Source organism: Anoplolepis gracilipes, chromosome 4, assembly GCF_047496725.1.
Source record: "Anoplolepis gracilipes chromosome 4, ASM4749672v1, whole genome shotgun sequence".
Lineage (NCBI taxonomy): Eukaryota > Metazoa > Arthropoda > Insecta > Hymenoptera > Formicidae > Anoplolepis > Anoplolepis gracilipes.
In genome coordinates, this window is record NC_132973.1 from 13,195,460 (window position 1) to 13,212,832 (window position 17,373).

Sequence of the window (17,373 nt, forward strand, 5' to 3'; positions counted from 1 at the left end):
CCTGAGAGCAACCGAACTCGATTTGAAATCAGACTTTTATTTTCGCTCTCGCCGGATGTTGATATACGTGACTACGCTCGGTGCTCTCGCTCCGTAATCGTTCCATTTTCACCGGACTGTAGACACTTGAACGGGACAACGAGACAAAAAAACGAAGGAGGTCTCGTCTATCAACGCAGTCGATCTTCCGGGACGGTTCGACCACACATAGTCGTCGAGGATTGTTATCACTCCAGAACAAACACCGGCGAGCTCGAGGTAAGCGATCCATTTCATTTTCCGCTCGCGTTATCGATCTCTCTTTCTCCGTGTTTGGACTCGCTCCTGTGCCCTCGGCAGGATCGGATCCACCCTTCTGCAAGAGGTTATGACTTCGAGGGTAGTCGCCGTATTCGTTTCTTACAACACCCTTGAGAAAATTCGTTTTAACCCCTCAGCATTGGCGTACAACGCTCTCGCGATGTGAAACTTTTATTAAAGTCGTAAAAGCTGTTACGAGACACGTCAGATTATATATGAAAATGTCAATAATATAAATAAGATACTTATATATAGTTTTTAATATTCAATATAATAATATGTTGCGTATATCCTGCGTCATTGACGTTAACAAGGTATGCGCCAGTGCTTAAGGATTTTTAATTATCTATTTTTCTCTTGTGATAGAATTAAAGATCAAATAATATTAGTGCCTTTTTCGAGGAATAAAAAAAACTGTAATATTTCTCAACCTTTCTCTTAGTTAAGTAAGCAGTTTCCGGATATTCATTTATATATAAATGAATTTTTTACGCTAGCTTTTTTTCCTCTGCAAAAGCAGGATATCTATTTGATTTTAAATTTAGACAGAGAAAGTGCAAAAAGGCAGCAAAACAGATATATTTGCAGTTTATGCCATGCCGTTATTCTGTTTACAATTAAAATGATCGTTAAATTATATAATCATATTAACTCGCAAAAAATCCGTATTATTCGGGAAAGACCGAGGAGATAAATTAATGATAATGACTTATGTACAATTATATATGAATTTAAAAATATAATAATCTGATGTTTATATAATGATTTTATTATAAAAATATTTTCGTTATTATTTCTACTAATAATTATTCGCTTTTTTTAAGTTACTTTGAATGAACTGGCAGTTACATACTAATAATATCTGGCAATTGTCACTTCTATTATTTCTTGTGATTTACATAAATTTAAGAACAAAAGTAAATAGCATCTACAAATTTGATTTGCAATTTTTCGATTTTACAAATTACGTATTCAAGGTAGTGTTACATGTATAACTTTTGACTCGTAATTAATACAAATCATATCCTCGGTATAATAAAATATTTCGGTATGATAAAATAATTGATACAATAAAATATTTCCAGTAGGTATTGTCGATAGATAGAAAAAATACTGAAAGCTTTCTCAGCTGTTTAAATCGACCCCTTTCATCTCGCCACGTCCTGCGTTACGAAAGTTAATTGTGAACAATAACTCTCAATCTTCTTATCTTTCAAATTCATCACTTGTGTGAGAACGCGGCGTGTGCAATTTAACTAGAAAGTGGCCCGGCTTATTTGTCATTTTGACGTAAAGACTCGTTTACAAAAATGATTACGAATCTCGCAGAAAACGGGTAAAAAATTAATTGACGATTATAAAAATCGGAGTCAGGGATTAGAGAGCCGTAAGCTCTCGCGATGTTGCTCGGTAAAATAAATCTCGTGATGTAAAATGAAATTGTGTCTTACACTTTCGCGACCGAAAGAAAACTGCGTTAAGGAATACATGTATAATCGAGGAAAGCGTGAATGAGATTGGCGTTTATGGCTGTTATTCGTCGATGCGATCGCGAACTTCCGCTCGCTTATTAATTTACTAATTAGTCCAGGGGTCCGCACGCGGTGACGAGGATTTCTTACTCGATAATTAGTTCGGTCAATTAACGGATGGTCTTTAACTTTCACGCAGTTTTGCTACCAAAGCGGTTTCCACGATACGTATACGTATAATTTCACGCAATTGTTCACGATTATCGCACGGTATGTTCAGTATGTTTATGTATCTTAGCGGACGAAGTATAAGGTGAACGTTATTTTTCACTATTATTGTTCGCTTGACCAAATTTTACTTGGAAATACAATTGCTTGGAAAAAGACACTTTTCTTGGAAGAACGTGAATTATGAAATTTATACGAAAGATTTTGAGATATCTCTTTATTTAACTTCGAAAATTGTTACATGTATAGATTTTTCTTCGTTGTCATGAAAAAAGTAGAAATAGCTTTTAAATAGAAAAATAAGATATTTATTAAAATTTATTAATCAGTACAATATAAAAAAAAGAATGCATTGACTATACCAATATTTGACATATTAATGTGTTTGAAATCAAGTTGACAATATGTAGTAAATGCAAGCACTGAATAAAACTTGCTTGGGTCAAGTTGGAATGATTTTAGCAAACACAGACGATAAATATATCCACATGGCATGGAGTTCGAAGAAAAGAGAAAGAGAGATATCCAAATTGAATCCGTAAATCTCGTAAGAGAGAAAGAAGGAATAGAATGTTTCTCATCTCTCTTTGCTTTCACGAGCGACGTATAATGATTCCTTTGACATGCTACGCGAGCAACAATAACATTGCACTCCAATTGGCCGAGACTTGACGATAATATTGATTTTTAATATCTGTTGATGAAAAATCATTTTCTTTATAATATATAAAATCAAACTGGCACACACCAAAATTATAGAAATATTTTATAGTCTAAGAAAGTTTCTGCAAAAATATTCAAAATAATAAATAGGAATTTTCGACAAAGATATATTGAAATGTTAAAATAACACTGCAAAACTTAAGAAAAAAATTTTAGTAAGTTGCGGGATTAATCTCTTTCTGCGTCTTCTGTGATATTCGGGTACGCTAAGGATTACTGTCGTTCATAAATAGAATTATCTTTCTCCCAGCAGCCGCCCCATATGACCACCGCCTATTTACTGAAATATCTCGGTAACTGTTGTACCTTGTTGCAGTTGCTGTAGTTTATGTTGAAGTTGCCATACACATATACACACATGTCAAGTACCGATTTTTTGGTCCTATATTCGAGGAGGTTGATACTAAAAAAGAACAATAAAAACCTACACAAATTTAACTTAAAATTTTGAAAGAAAAAAATTGATTTATGTAGCATATTTATTTGAACTTTTATACAGAGAAATAATATATAGAACTATATGTAGAATTAAGTTTAAATAAATTAAAACTGATCAAATTAAATTAGAAACTTTTTTTTAAGGTATATAAGGTACAAGAAAATTTCCATCTGTGATCAATTCACGATTTAGATCAATCGTCATAATTTCATATTCATATCCTAGGATATATGTAATTTGTGGAGCTATAGATCTTACATGGTTGCCAGGAATAGTTTACGACCGATATATCCTATCTATCGATTACACGACGTTCTTGAGGAACGCGTTGCTAGCTTTATTCCTGTCTAAATATAAATCGACGTTTACTGTCATCGCTGTTTTCTATCATAATTTTGTACGTAGCAACATAAAATGTTAAAATGCGTTAATTTACAATGAGTAAATTGATATCTTGATATATCTTATTTGTTTTTGTTGGCTAAATCAGATTTTTGACATCGCATCTGATACACCAAATTCAAGAGAGAGATAATCTTAAAACAGCTTTATGATAATAAAGAGGAAAAACCGATTGTGAATTATCAAAATAGTTGTCGGAATATCGACATTGGAAACAACTTATTAATTAAAAATATTTGAAAAAATAGAATAACATAATAATTAATCAAACTGCAACAATTATGTAATATTTAATAATAATTTAGACAATTTAATACAATAACAATTTTCCATTTAAAAATAAGAAATTTCTACGTTTAATAAAAAAAGTGAAAAAATAATTGCATAATAATAAATATTTGAACGATATTAGTATACAATTAAAATATTGTCATAAATTTAAATATTATCGTTTAAAAGCTTTGCGTGCATATATATGATTATGTTTTATCTTTAAACTGAATATGACTTAATGATTTTAGTGTTCATAATTCTAAAAGAAAAACATTGTTATACATTTAACAGTGCACAAAAGAATTTTTAAAATAATTAATTTTTTAAAAATAATTTAGCATAATTTATTTTTTACCGTGGAAAGAAAATATGCATACTTCTACAGAATGAATACTAATAAACAATAGAAAGTTTGTGATGTTACATCGAAAGAAAAAATTAAAGTTGTAATTATAATAAATTATATAGTTATTTTTGCCGACAACTATATTTAATGTTATTATTACTACGTATAAGGCTATTATTATCAATATTATAGTAGTAACATTATAGTAATAACCACAAAAATAGAAATCTTAACTATAATTTTTTTATTATGCAATTAGTTGGTCCTTTTTATCAAGGTACATAATATTAATTGTATTTATTAATAATATTATTAAATAATAAATAAAAAATATCACAATGAATTAGGAAACAATACCCGCGAAGTTGATAACAAAATTAAATTAATTATCAATAGTTTATAAATTATATTGTCAATCAATTTTGTGCAACTAATTGTGACCGAATTTTATATATACATATAAGAAGCTTTCTTATGTACTAGCAGTTCATATATTTGAAAAGAGGAACTTGCAATCAACTGTGTAAACTGTGTAAACTGTGTTTGTTTGCACTTGATTGTTCAATCTTCTAGATTTTAAACATATCCTAAGTAACATAACTCCTAAAGTTCCAATTACGTCATTTGATCTTGACATTCGTGCTCGAAATTTTTGACAGATTTTTTGTCACGGAACGTTCGTCACCTTGGAAATTAATGATCAACGAAGAATCATCGAAGCGTTTCCTCACGCATTGGCCGTCGCTTTGGATCTTTGTGATGATCTTCGTAACGGTCGGGTGCCGCATGGATTTCCGTGTTTCTTCGTTGCCGTACTTCCTGTACTTCCCGTACTTCCCTTGACTCCTCTCTTTCATATCGTTCACGATATTGTCCATATCTTCCCGATTCGATATCAATACGCTATCAGTATCTTCGCATTTTTCATACCCTGGTATTTTCCTGACAATTTTTTTACACGAATATATAATTTTTTCTACGTCATTGGTTTCCTTATTTTGTTCTCTCGAGGACTCTTCTGATCTCATATTCGACTCGAGAATTACCTTGCCACCGTCGCCCACGAATTTCACATTTTCCTTAGAGGAGTCTGGTCCAAGGAGGACACGACCACCGTCACCGATGTATTCGATATCGCCCACGTTGTGATTCACGCACAACCTACAACCATCACCAATGATGTGTACGCTACCAGAATTTTTGGACAGGATGATTTGGCAACCGTCGCCCGTGATCTCCAGCGCACGATGATTCGAGTGCATCCTGACGACGAGTCCGTCGCCGTAGAATCGCTTGACACTGTTGTCTTTGTCAGAAGAATCCTCGCAGCGTTTCATGGAACTTCTCTTACTCTTGCATTCCTTTCTCTTCAACTCCAGTTGATCGGTCACGCGAAAGATCGTCATCGATACAGGCGAATTATCACTAATAGAGAAGATTCCACTCGCACCTGTTTGTGCCACGATAAACACAACAGTTATCACAAATTATTATTATTATCCAACGTTGTTGGATGACTTGGTACAGGAATGTGCTATTAAACTAGTAGTCAGGCTTTTTCTTTCTTGATAGGAGGCTTTTCTTTCTTCTGTTGCTTCTACCTTTCGTGACGGAAATGTAGAAGATATATCCTGCGTTTATGAACAAGTGTATACCAGATGAGAAGAAACAGTCGTGTGTGCACGAGTTGTTTACGTTACGACGAACGGCATGACACGACTTCGATGCCTACGCGGTGGTCGCGTAATAACGAACGCATATGGTCGGCGGTGGTGGCGGTTCTTCACCGAATAATCGGCCTCGGCTATCATCACTTCTCAGGGGACTTCCCACGAGGTCTTCCGGAGCGAATATGCGAACGCGTTTGACATGTTCGTTCACAGACTTGTAACTAGAAGTTACGGCGCCTTTAGCGAACTATTTTCGATAGACTTACTTTTACATAATATACGTCACAGGCCTGTGAAGATTACATTACGTACTGAGATATATTGAAAAGAGAAAAGTAGATTTATGAGATGTTGTATATTCTTTCATTTCTTACTTAATTATATATCTATTTTTCAATAGATTCGGACTCGGAGAAAACTGATACTGGAAACGTCATTGAATTAATTGCTAGCATAGTTTATTATAGTCATGCATACTGCATATTTATTATTCTTTTTGAATTTTTAGTAGCGCATATATCTGCGAAAAAGAATTTTAAGTTAGACTTATATTAAAATCAACTGAAAATTGTAAAATGTAATTATTGTGACTTTTTTATCTTATTTATTTATTTTTTATTAATTTTATTTTTTTATCTACTACTTGATATTCCTATATTACATCTGCACTTTTTATATGTTTATAATTATATACAATAATATTCTATTTGTCTTATTATTAGAATATGCAACATACGTTTTCTATTTTATGATATTTCTAGAATTTACATCACAAGTTTTTATACAGCTTATTTTTAATTGTTTATTAATTTGAAATAGATATTATGGCATTTTTATTTTCAAAAATCAACCAAAACATTTACAATGTTAAATACGTTAGTGAAAAGGATATTCTGCGCAATTAAATCTATTGAAAATATACAGAATAATGCAAATTTAGCAAAAAAACTGAAAAAAATATTTGGAATTGTGAAAAAGAAACCGTATTCAGGTTCTAGTTACGAGTCTGCTCCTTTTTCTCTCTCTAATTCAACGCAATTTATTCCTCTTGCCGTCACGGTCAAGCGAAAGATAAATCGGTTTGTCGATTCAAAGTCAAAGAAAAAAGTTCGGTACAATACAAAAACTAGGTTCTCAGAAGAGTTCTTCTTTTAAGTTTTCAAAATCGGATCCTAATTGTTTCTAAATTTTTCAATTTTATTAATATATTTCAAAGTGTTAGTACTATATATAACTTTTTTTTTGTTTCTTTAAAATATTTCCTAATTACATATTATTAAATATAATCTATTAAAAAAAATAATATAGATAATCATTACAATATAAGAAAAAAATTCTCAGAATACAAAAATGGATCCTGTGTAGATTCCATAAGACTTTTAAATAGCATTGGCTCTGTGTGTGTATGCGTCGCAGATTCCACCATGCAGCCGAGGAGAAGCGCCAAAATATGCATGCTGAAAGTTTAAAATAGAAAGTTCGTTTGGCATACATGGAATTTTATTTTTTTTGAGCAAAGTTTTAATGATAAAATAAACGTTCTCACGAGATTTTTTAAATATATTTATATATTTTTATTATGCACATGAGCCATGAACTCCCACTATCATCTGATTACTCGATATTCCTCGTAAATTGATTCATGCGTAAAATGTGCTACGTCATTCGATACATACATAGTTGCAAAGTAATTTCGTGACTCAATTTATAGTATAGCTTGACAGCATGCGTGGCTAATTTATCAAGATATCAGTCACATGTATATCAGTCACATGTATATCAGTCATACGTAGGTAGATACGCACTCAAGGGGAATCACCTCTATGTTCCTGTTCGCGTGATCGCGTGTTTTTTATCAGCTTTATATATAGGTGCGTCGGAAATGTCAAGAAAGAGCAAAGATAAACTGATAAAAGAATGCCCTGAATTGTTGAGCTTAATGGAAGAAAGCAACTGACCTTTCTCAAAGATAATGACAGATAGAATGCTAATCCATAATTAAATTTTATTTGTTACATATGTTATCTGTAAATTAAAATTTTTACGCATTTTCTAAGTAAAGTTAATAAACAAATCTTTTTACTAAAAATTACAATTATTAAAAAAATAAATATACAACAAAGATATAAGAACGATCAAATCTTCTATTTGGCATTTGTCATCTGCTAAATGATTAGTGATATTTTCCTGATTTCCGTATAAAATGGAAACACGTGGGAACCTTTATGTGTCCGGAATTCATTCGAAATAACTTCCTTTGCATGAGGCGTGTACGTCATTCGACTAATTCAATATGACCGTGATTGGGATGCCATAATTTGATTTCGGAATGAAATAGCTTTATCGACTCGGCATCGTCCGAGCTAATTGCTCCTGTCTCTACATTTTTAGTCATTACGTAAATTGTTGATTCCAAACATATGACAAACATATCTTCTTAACTATGAACTTCTTTAAAAAATCTTTTATAAAATAATTTATTCTGTATTTACGATCATTTATTGTTTTCAGAATTAAATTAATCAACGTGTTTGTGGCATAATGCAAAAAGCTTTTATTTCATGTTAGCTTCCACGGGGTCGAACCTCCCTCTGGCTGGAATGCTAAATAGAAGACGAGCGAGTTAGATTTATGAGAGCTGAAAATATATCTAGCTAGCTGTATCAGCTCAACTATATATCTATATATCTATATTTGATTTTATATTTAATTGTAAAAAAAATGTAAAAGTAAAATAAATATTTTTTATAGAAAAAGCAGAACTGTGATAGAAAAAAATAGATTGATTTTTTATTACACAATTATGCTTAAAATTGCTGCTTTCCTTTTTCTACATTTAATCGTATTTTTCAGTGACAAGATGACAAGATCGAAATGAGTAATTCGCTCAATATCGTGACAATGGAGACGTCGTGCCTCGAGTCCGAAAATTGTCTGAAGGTATCCTCGACGATGCAGAACGTAGCACGACAGGATTCGGGCGTACCGGAAGATCTCGCGTCACCTATCAATGATGAAACGTCGCCACTCAATGGAGAGGAAGATCCGGATCTTACTATGAACAGCGAATGCAACATTACAGTGATCCATATCACCGAGTCGCAGAACGCGAAAATGAACGAAAAGTCGCTGGCCGAGAATAAAGACAGTAAAGACGGCAGCGACAGCGGAGTCGAGGGTTGTGCGACCGAAGTTCCAAGAGTAAGTTCTAAAGTGAAATCTCTCTTGTTTATAAAGAAAATATTTTCAAATTGTATATACCACACTCAGTCACACATACTTAAAACTGAAAATATTTTTATATATGACATTCACAAGCGATTATTTATCTAGACCTATTTTCTTTGCAGGTACGCAGTAGGAATAGTATCGATTACGCGAGTAGTTGCGGTGGCTTGGACGAGGCTTCTTGCGATTCTAGTCTTGTTAGTTGTTGTTCGGTATATGAAGATCCATGTGGATCCACGCTGCCGGATGACGTTCGGCTAAGCGCCACCGGTGGGGAAGGTACAAGCGAGGGTGGTAGCGAGAGCTCGTCCATCGCTGGTAGCGTATCCGTACGAACGAGTCGTATAAACATGAAGAAGACTACGACCGCTTCCAGCATGACTAAGAAAAAAACCTCGAGTACTACCGAGACTTCGCAGAAGAGTGCTCGCACGAAACCAACAAATAGTACAACCTCGGGTATAAATCTGGGTGCAACGACACCGCGGTCCAAGTCGCGAACGGCGACTCCTAGAAATATCTTGACCAAGTCGCAAAGCGCGAGCAGGGAACGGGAGCGAGACCGTGCACGATCGAGAGAGAAATCGACCGCTCGTGAACTCGTTGCGGAGGTCACCAAGACGCCTGTTGTTAGCCGCGGTACGGCGACGTATGGTTGTCGGTCTAGCAGCAGCACCGCGTCCAATCTAGCATCGACTCCCACTTCGTCCTCCGTCACGAGGACGAGGACGAGAGCGTTACCTGACTCATTACCGTCCGCACTAACGACAGAAATCAACAAGGATCTCGCGCAACGTAGTGGACGGGCCGTTAGAAGTGATTCCTCAAGGTCGAGGGCGACCTCCAGCACGCGAGGAGTGCGTACGCCAGTATCCACGCCATCCGAGGAAACAAGAAAAAAGATGCCACCTCTGTCGACTCCTCGTACTCTTTGCGCCAAAAGTACTGCTTCGCATATATCTGATAATAAAGCTACTGGTCAGGATAACAAGGCATTGGACACGTATGCGACATTACCACGTAGAAATAGAAATAAACTGACGATTTCGAAAGTCGGAGAAAAAACGGACAAGACGATTAGCAGTAGACCCGGTAGTCGCGATGCTAGTCTTAGTAGATCCATTGAAAAAAGGTCTATTAGCGGGAAGGACTCGACCTCTGTTCACTGCAAAAGCTTACCGCCATATCCTAGACAAAGAACTGTCGAAAAGACCCGTATCTATCATGAGACCAGCGCGCAAACCGGCTTAACCGGGCAAGATATTGAGAACGCGATGTCCGGCCGACCGAGCGCCATCATCGGATCCGAGGTGATCGAGAGATTGCACAAAAGTTGCCAAACAGAGGACACATGGAGTGACGTGCAAGTCTTGCAGGAAAACTTGAGACGATTGAATGAAGAGAACAATGAACGACGGCAAGAAAACGAGAAATTGAAACTTGAGTTAGTCGAAGCAAATCGTCTTTTAGAAGAGGAACGAGCGGATCATGCATTTGCGCGTCAAGAACTTGATAGAAATGCGCAGCGGGTATTAGCTATGCTGGGTACTCCGCAATCAGAACATGCAGGTAATTCAACAAACGACGTAACAATACAAAAATAAGAGAAAACATTCGTAAAGTAAAATTATTGCGTATATGTTTTATATATCTGCAAGACGTTTTGTAAAGATAAAATTTATAAAATAAAAATTACATTATCTGTAAATTTTTTTTCAGAGGGCAGCGACAGCTTTCTCGAGCTCGAGTGTCATATACAATCCTCGGGACAAGTTGTTGCTAATCAACAAGTTGAAATAGCTGATTTGCAATCACTTTGTCGTATGTTGAGCAGGGTAAGAATATTTTGTATTATATAATAATTGTACAACATATTAGTTATGTACAATACATTGTATAGCTATAAAACATAGCTAAATACATAGCTATAAAAAATGTGAAAATTATCTAATCGATGTTCAGGAATTAATTTTTTTATGATATTTTTATTGAAGGATTTAGAGAAAAGTTTAGCTGCGCAAAAGGCCTTGCTACAACAACAGCAAGAATTAGAGGCTGAATCAGCTGAGATGCAAGATTTCCTCCAAGAAGAGAAAGCTACTCTAGTGGATGCGCTTAAAGACGCCGAATCAGAGGTGCGTTTTTTAAAAAGCTGCTTCTCTTAAAATATGATGTATCATTTTATCTCACACTTATTTGTTTCCTATAGCTCAAGAAGAAAAACGAGACTTTAATTCAACGACAAGTGGAATTAGAAAGACAAACGGAGGAATGTAAACATTTAGTACGAATTAGCGAACAAAGAAGGTATGTACTTTATATAAACTTTATGATGTATATGCTGAACATTTTAAACAATATTTTAAACCTCATGTGCTTTTATTCAAATTTAGGCAAGAGAATTTATCAATGAGTATGAAGTTGAATGCTGTCGAACGAAGAAGTAGAGAACTTTTACTGACTCAAGGCGCTGCCATGTCTGGAGCAGCTGTTGCTCTTTCCGGGCTCAGCACTAGATTAGAAGGATTGATAGATCAATTAATCGCTTCTTATAATATTTCGATAAAGGATCTCGAGGTAAGTACATATGATAATAATAGTACAAAGTTAATGTTCTGTCATATTATAAAATGACTTTTTTTTCTTTTTATAATAAAATCAATAATTAAAGAGATTATTTTCTTTTTACTTTATCATTATTAGAAAATTTAATTATATTGTTATTCGTTTTTCAGGATGTTATATATCACAACGAAGCCTATAGCAGAAGCAATAGTAGCGTGGAGTCTAGTCCAGTTAACTCTAAGCAGAGTTCAAAAGAACGCACACCGAGTCCAAAGAGTGGATCCTTTGTTTCCGCGGTAATTAGTGCGATTCGAAACGCCGCGACACATCCATTCGCGACGAGAAACATTGACAAAAAGTCCAATTTAGATTCGTCCAAACAGATTTACAAAGGTAATAGAATACAAGTATGTAACGATAAATGGATTACAAGTTTACTTTTGTTAAGTATGAGATTTTGTCTTTCATACAGAATTAAGCATGGAATCTTCATCTGACTTGCTCGATTTTGAAACCGAACCATGTCTGATGATGGAAAGTGTTTTGGAAGACGTACCTTTGCCCGATACGTACTCTCATAACATGGTCTCGAGCAGCGATTCTCTTCGCAGAGCTTTGAGTTTTCCCGAAACAACGGACGAGCATAACATGAGGAAGGCGAAGATAGGCGACGATTGTACTAGTCTTATGAATCTCACTCAGGCGATCTTACATCGTCGTAAGGCAAGTACTTGAAGTAAATCGAATCCATGATGTAAAAGAATAATTTAATAATATACAACTGGTCTAAAATATTGTATCGATTGATAGGTGGAAGATGAGGGTGATGACGAGTGCGATTCTGTAAGTGAATCTGACACCGGGACTAATGACGGTCCTGTGCCTTTGACGGATTATTGTTCTTCTGTAGATTTGGTCGATCAAGTGATCGAGGTGGATAATCTCGTTACTAAACTTTTGAAGGTACTACGTATCATACAGCTTGATAACGATACATGTATACAAGAATTGAAAGAAGAGAAGTAAGTTTAAGTCTTGAGCATTTTTTTTAAATTAATTGAATCATTAAATGATAGAAAATCATTTTAATTATTTGGAACATCATTATTTGCAGGTCTAGTTTGGAGATGAAATTAGAAGCTACTGTGACAGAATTGAACGAGCTTCGCAAAATTATTGATAATCTGCATCAGTCGCCGGAAGAAGTTTTGAACAACGTGTCAGATCGGCGACGTAGCGTCGTGGAAAATTGTCGGATTCTGCTCAAAGAGGTAATAGCCGGCGATGTTGCCGATACATTTTTATAATGTGCTTCTTCCACGAGCTACTGCCATATCTTTAACATAAATTATTAATTTTTTTCTGAAAAAAAAAATATCAAATGGAATAATTCCTCTGTAGGCGGGTAAGGAGGAATTAAAATTTGACGAGGCTGTTCTTGCTATTAATAGTGGTCCCAGTGAAATAGACTGTGAAGATCTCAATGCGAACGAAGCGCAACTTCCATTTAATGTCTCTTTAATCTCGTTTTAGTTTCGTATATATTTTCCTAAGAATGTATAAACGATCAAGTTTTAAAAATGTCATGTTTCATAATCTGAGTGAATTAGTATTGACTACATTAAGTATTATATTGACGAATGATTTATAATCGCGAAAACTCTACTGAAACTTTCGACATGAACGAATGTGTGTATTTAAATCATATCTTTTCTTTCTAATTAATGCATTTATTATGTTTTGTATCTATTTGTTTCTTTATTTTTTTATCATTTAATTTCAAGGATTGAAGTGAATATATATAATATTGCACGTCGAAATAAAAAAAAAGAGAGAAAGTAATTGGATCAAATTCGAATGCTTATAAACTCACTACTGTTTTTAGAATTACGTTCAACTGTAATTACCACATAGTCTACAGAAAAATATCAGAAAATATTTAATTTTACTGATTTCGTATTGCATATTTTCTTACCAGTGTTGGGCAAAATACACGAATAATGTGGATGATGATTGTAAAGATGTATTAATAAATGTATTAGTGTATATCAAATACACATATGTTATTAAAATTGATTTGTAATAAAAAATATATTGTATAATACAGTAATATACTCTCTGTGAAGATATATAATTGTAAAAGCATGTTTATCATCATTCACTAATATGTTTAACTCAACACTGGTTTCTATCGAGTATCTATAGTTTATCTCATAGAATTTTATTTCGCACGCATAAAATAGTCAAAATCTCTAGACTTATGTGAGTAAAATATCAATATAGTTTTCATGACGAAATAAACAGGGTATCTTCCTATTACGATAATAACATTAACATCTAATGAAAAATATAATAGATGCGAGATATTATCATTTAAAATAAAAGGATGGAACATCAGTTTCTTTTATCATGTATGTATGATCACACATCACTTCTGTATTACTGTCATTATCGTGTAAAAAAGTTAAGAAATTAAATATTTTGCAACAAATCTTAGATATAAAAATGCATGAAAACCTTCTTAATAGATGAAGACTAGAAAAAATATCTAAGTGATCATACTTGTGTGTGTGTAATTTTTTCCATATATATATATATATATATATATATATATATATATATATATATGTATAATTAAGAATGTACATTAATATTTAGGATATGTTTATTCATGATAAGTATGAAAGAGTTTTTGCTAGATTGCTTAGTGTGAAACCAAAGTTGATACATGCTATAAAAATTTAGACAAGGCTGTTTTCAATCAAAGCGAAAGGTTTTAGGAAGGCAAAATCTGTAAGTATAGCTTTAAGCATCTTTAGTGGAAACTATGTGATGATATACCAAGAAGTGTGTAACACATATGTATTTTAATGTTTAATCAAATAAATTTTCATATATCAAAAAAATACAAATGCATAAGAGTACAGTTTAATATTATGTTATACATAAAGCAGTATTATCATGTAAGCATATTTATGAAATTCACAATTGTCAATGTAAGAACGCTTCATCGTCGTTAATATATCTGTTTAATTTATTGACGGCTGTTAACTACAATTGTACTGCAATTCCATTATCTCAAAATAGGAATATAATCATCATCAAATTTAACAAACATTAACATATAAATACATATGTGGATACTAAATCAATTGCTTTACGTTTACATTATATGAATAATGTCGACGAAATAAGAATTCATAAATTAGATAATTAGTGCATTTTTTTATTAATAATAGATACTACATAAATGCATAGTTGAACGTCTCAAGTCGATCGTCAATCATATATTATACATTATATTTTATACGAGTACTCGTTTATCATCCCTGTAGATGCAGATATCCTATCCCTATAATGCATGATTTATTTTTTAAATTGTATTTTAAATAATTGTAGAATTAAATGTAAAAAGAGAAAATCTGTAAAACATTAAGAAGAAAGAGAGAAAATACCATTTTTCTAATATATGCTTTGTACGGAACACTATTGCATATTGAAGCTGCGAGTATTGAAAAGCCTTTTAATGCACGCCTGTGCCTCGTTCATGATGTATGCGACGTATTAAAGGCGCCAAGAAATTCGCTAATCGTAAAGCTGGTCTGGAATCAAAAAATGTGTGGTATCGTTAAGAAAATTAAATTATTTTTATAATTAAGAAACTAAAAAGTGTATGTAATATTAGTTATAATAAGAGATTAACATTAATGATATTATAAGTCAAATGATTAGTAACACAATTATTAAAAGAATATTAAGTAGCTGGAATCTACTCTTACTTATGTATTGTTTTCGAGATCACTGATTCGGTTTTATTGTGAATACCATCAATATTGAATTTGTCACCAATAGACTGAATTGAAGATCCATTGTGGTTGGAAATCGGTAAATTAGAGTCGGTCGAGCCAGCCAGGAGAAGTGCCTCGACCGGCGCGAATACGAATATCACACCGTCTACGTGAATACGATAGTTCTCGGTACCGTTCTGTCGCTGATCGTAGTAATCGATGGTATCGGAATTTGTGAAAATCGACGCGGCCGTCGTTATGTCTTCCGGAATCACCGAGGAGGAGACCTCAATCTTGGGCGACTCCTCTGCGATGGGTAAACACCGAACGCTTACTCCGCAGGAAGCGATGAGTAACACAGTCTTGAATATGCGCATGTTGATCGATAACATTGGATTTGCCTTCTGTCCCCAAATTCCTTCTGATTTTATGAAATTAAAAAATTGTTTTCTATTCAACTTTGATTAAACCTGGACAAATCCAGAAATTCAAGATATTCTTCGATCACCGAATTCACCCAATTATTTCCAGCTCAACGAACGTGAACTCGGGACCAGCCGATCACTTTTTGCAACTTTTATAACGCAATTGGATAGGACCGGGTATTTCCAGAGATGCGACGAAAGTGGACGAAATGATGAAGAACAACGTGTCCGGACAACACGGAGGATGCCCGAGGTGTGACGACCGGGCGATGTCTCGTACCAGAAGACGATTCCGATCCCCACCTGGCCGATTCAAACCTGAACCTTCCTTCGGTCGGTTCTGGAAACGGATCCCTGGAAAAGTTCAAGAACCTCAGCCGAGCTGACGGCGGCCTACCGCTAACGGCACGTATCGTCACGGCACTGTTGATATGCCGTAAACCACTTTGTAATTTACACGAAGATTTGAGAGAAGGTGTCGAAACTCGAACGTGATGAGACTCGTGTACTTCGCCATCCTTATTCTATAGCTTAATTATTGGTAAACGTCTCGTAAAAAGTCGAGAATGCGTTGTTTAAAAATTATTATAAGTTTATTTAATATAATACTAACAAGATTTTCATTTTTATTTTCAGTCAAGAACTATTCGTCTTGTGGCAAATTATACATATGTATATGGTCTCGAAAAGATATATGCGAGATCTGTAAAAATATATTCATCATTACATTCTGCCTTGCAATTATATTCAAAATCAAATCATCAAAAAAAAAGAAGAAACCAATTTGATAATATCAATATAATAACAATATTCGAGGACTAAAACGCGGAAGTGCCGAAGCTGATCCTCATCAACGATGTATCAAGTGTCCCTTGCGGCAGTAACCGGTTTCATTCAAGAGAAAAAGGAGCAAGAAAAACGAACACGAGATGACGCCAAAGATAACGTGTAATAGTTATGGCATGACGATACGATGTACAGATATATATATATATAGACATATATAAGTATACAGGAGTGTGCGCATCTATAGTAACCGATCTTTGTAAAGGGCAATGTCCTATCGTGGCCGTTCACCATGAGTTCATTTCCCCATTCCGCGGTTCTTGGCGCCTATTACCGTAACCTTGCCCTTGCTCTCTCTCTTTCTCTTACGCTTCCGCCTTGTGCTGGGAATCAATGCTGTCGTAGAATCGCCACCGCTTTTGGAAACGATCTTTGTTTCCGGAATTTTTCATGGGATTGTATCGTATATACCTTGTAAGGCTATCTGTAAGACTATTCCTGATTGATAGGATTATATTTCAAGGATTCTCAGGGTAAGGATTCATTCGATACTTGTATATTACAGCTTGAAAAAAATATAAAGAACAAAAAAGTGAATAGAGAAAGATAAAAAAATAGTTAGCATTTTTTTTTGTCTTGCAAGAAATTATTGATTTGAAAAGGAATGGAAAAATTCAATAAAATTAATAATAGTCGCTTAAATAATTTCCGTTTATATTTAAATGCAT

At 34.1% G+C, this 17,373-nt stretch overlaps 3 protein-coding genes across 6 annotated transcripts; 1 reads left to right on the forward strand and 2 right to left on the reverse strand.

The window, feature by feature from the left end:
- The first annotated feature begins 117 nt into the window (after positions 1-117).
- Positions 118-17,302, forward strand: Corn (microtubule-binding protein cornetto). Of its 3 annotated transcripts, XR_012046468.1 has the most exons (13): positions 118-258; positions 8,707-9,054; positions 9,204-10,650; positions 10,801-10,916; positions 11,076-11,216; positions 11,291-11,388; positions 11,475-11,658; positions 11,817-12,039; positions 12,119-12,369; positions 12,457-12,668; positions 12,761-12,917; positions 15,966-16,400; positions 16,496-17,302. XR_012046468.1 is itself a non-coding variant. In XM_072889750.1 (12 exons), the coding sequence occupies exons 2-12, from the start codon at positions 8,728-8,730 to the stop codon at positions 16,116-16,118; spliced, it is 3,309 nt and encodes a 1,102-aa protein (XP_072745851.1). In that variant the 5' UTR covers positions 118-258; positions 8,707-8,727; the 3' UTR covers positions 16,119-17,302. The 3 variants fall into 3 exon arrangements, 2 of the variants coding, with proteins under 2 accessions (XP_072745851.1, XP_072745853.1); XM_072889750.1 differs by having other exon boundaries at positions 15,966-17,302; XM_072889752.1 differs by lacking the exons at positions 15,966-16,400; positions 16,496-17,302 and adding an exon at positions 13,048-14,553.
- Positions 4,447-6,063, reverse strand: LOC140665210 (uncharacterized). Its single transcript, XM_072891006.1, has one exon. The coding sequence runs from the start codon at positions 5,587-5,589 to the stop codon at positions 4,804-4,806; it is 786 nt and encodes a 261-aa protein (XP_072747107.1). The 5' UTR covers positions 5,590-6,063; the 3' UTR covers positions 4,447-4,803.
- Positions 14,839-15,969, reverse strand: LOC140664574 (uncharacterized). Of its 2 annotated transcripts, XR_012046471.1 has the most exons (3): positions 15,426-15,969; positions 15,102-15,248; positions 14,841-14,998 (listed from the first exon to the last, which is right to left on the reverse strand). XR_012046471.1 is itself a non-coding variant. In XM_072889780.1 (2 exons), exons 1-2 carry the CDS (start codon positions 15,824-15,826, stop codon positions 15,170-15,172), a joined length of 480 nt encoding a protein of 159 aa, XP_072745881.1. In that variant the 5' UTR covers positions 15,827-15,969; the 3' UTR covers positions 14,839-15,169. The 2 variants fall into 2 exon arrangements, 1 of the variants encoding a protein (XP_072745881.1); XM_072889780.1 differs by having other exon boundaries at positions 14,839-15,248.
- Positions 17,303-17,373: the final 71 nt, after the last annotated feature.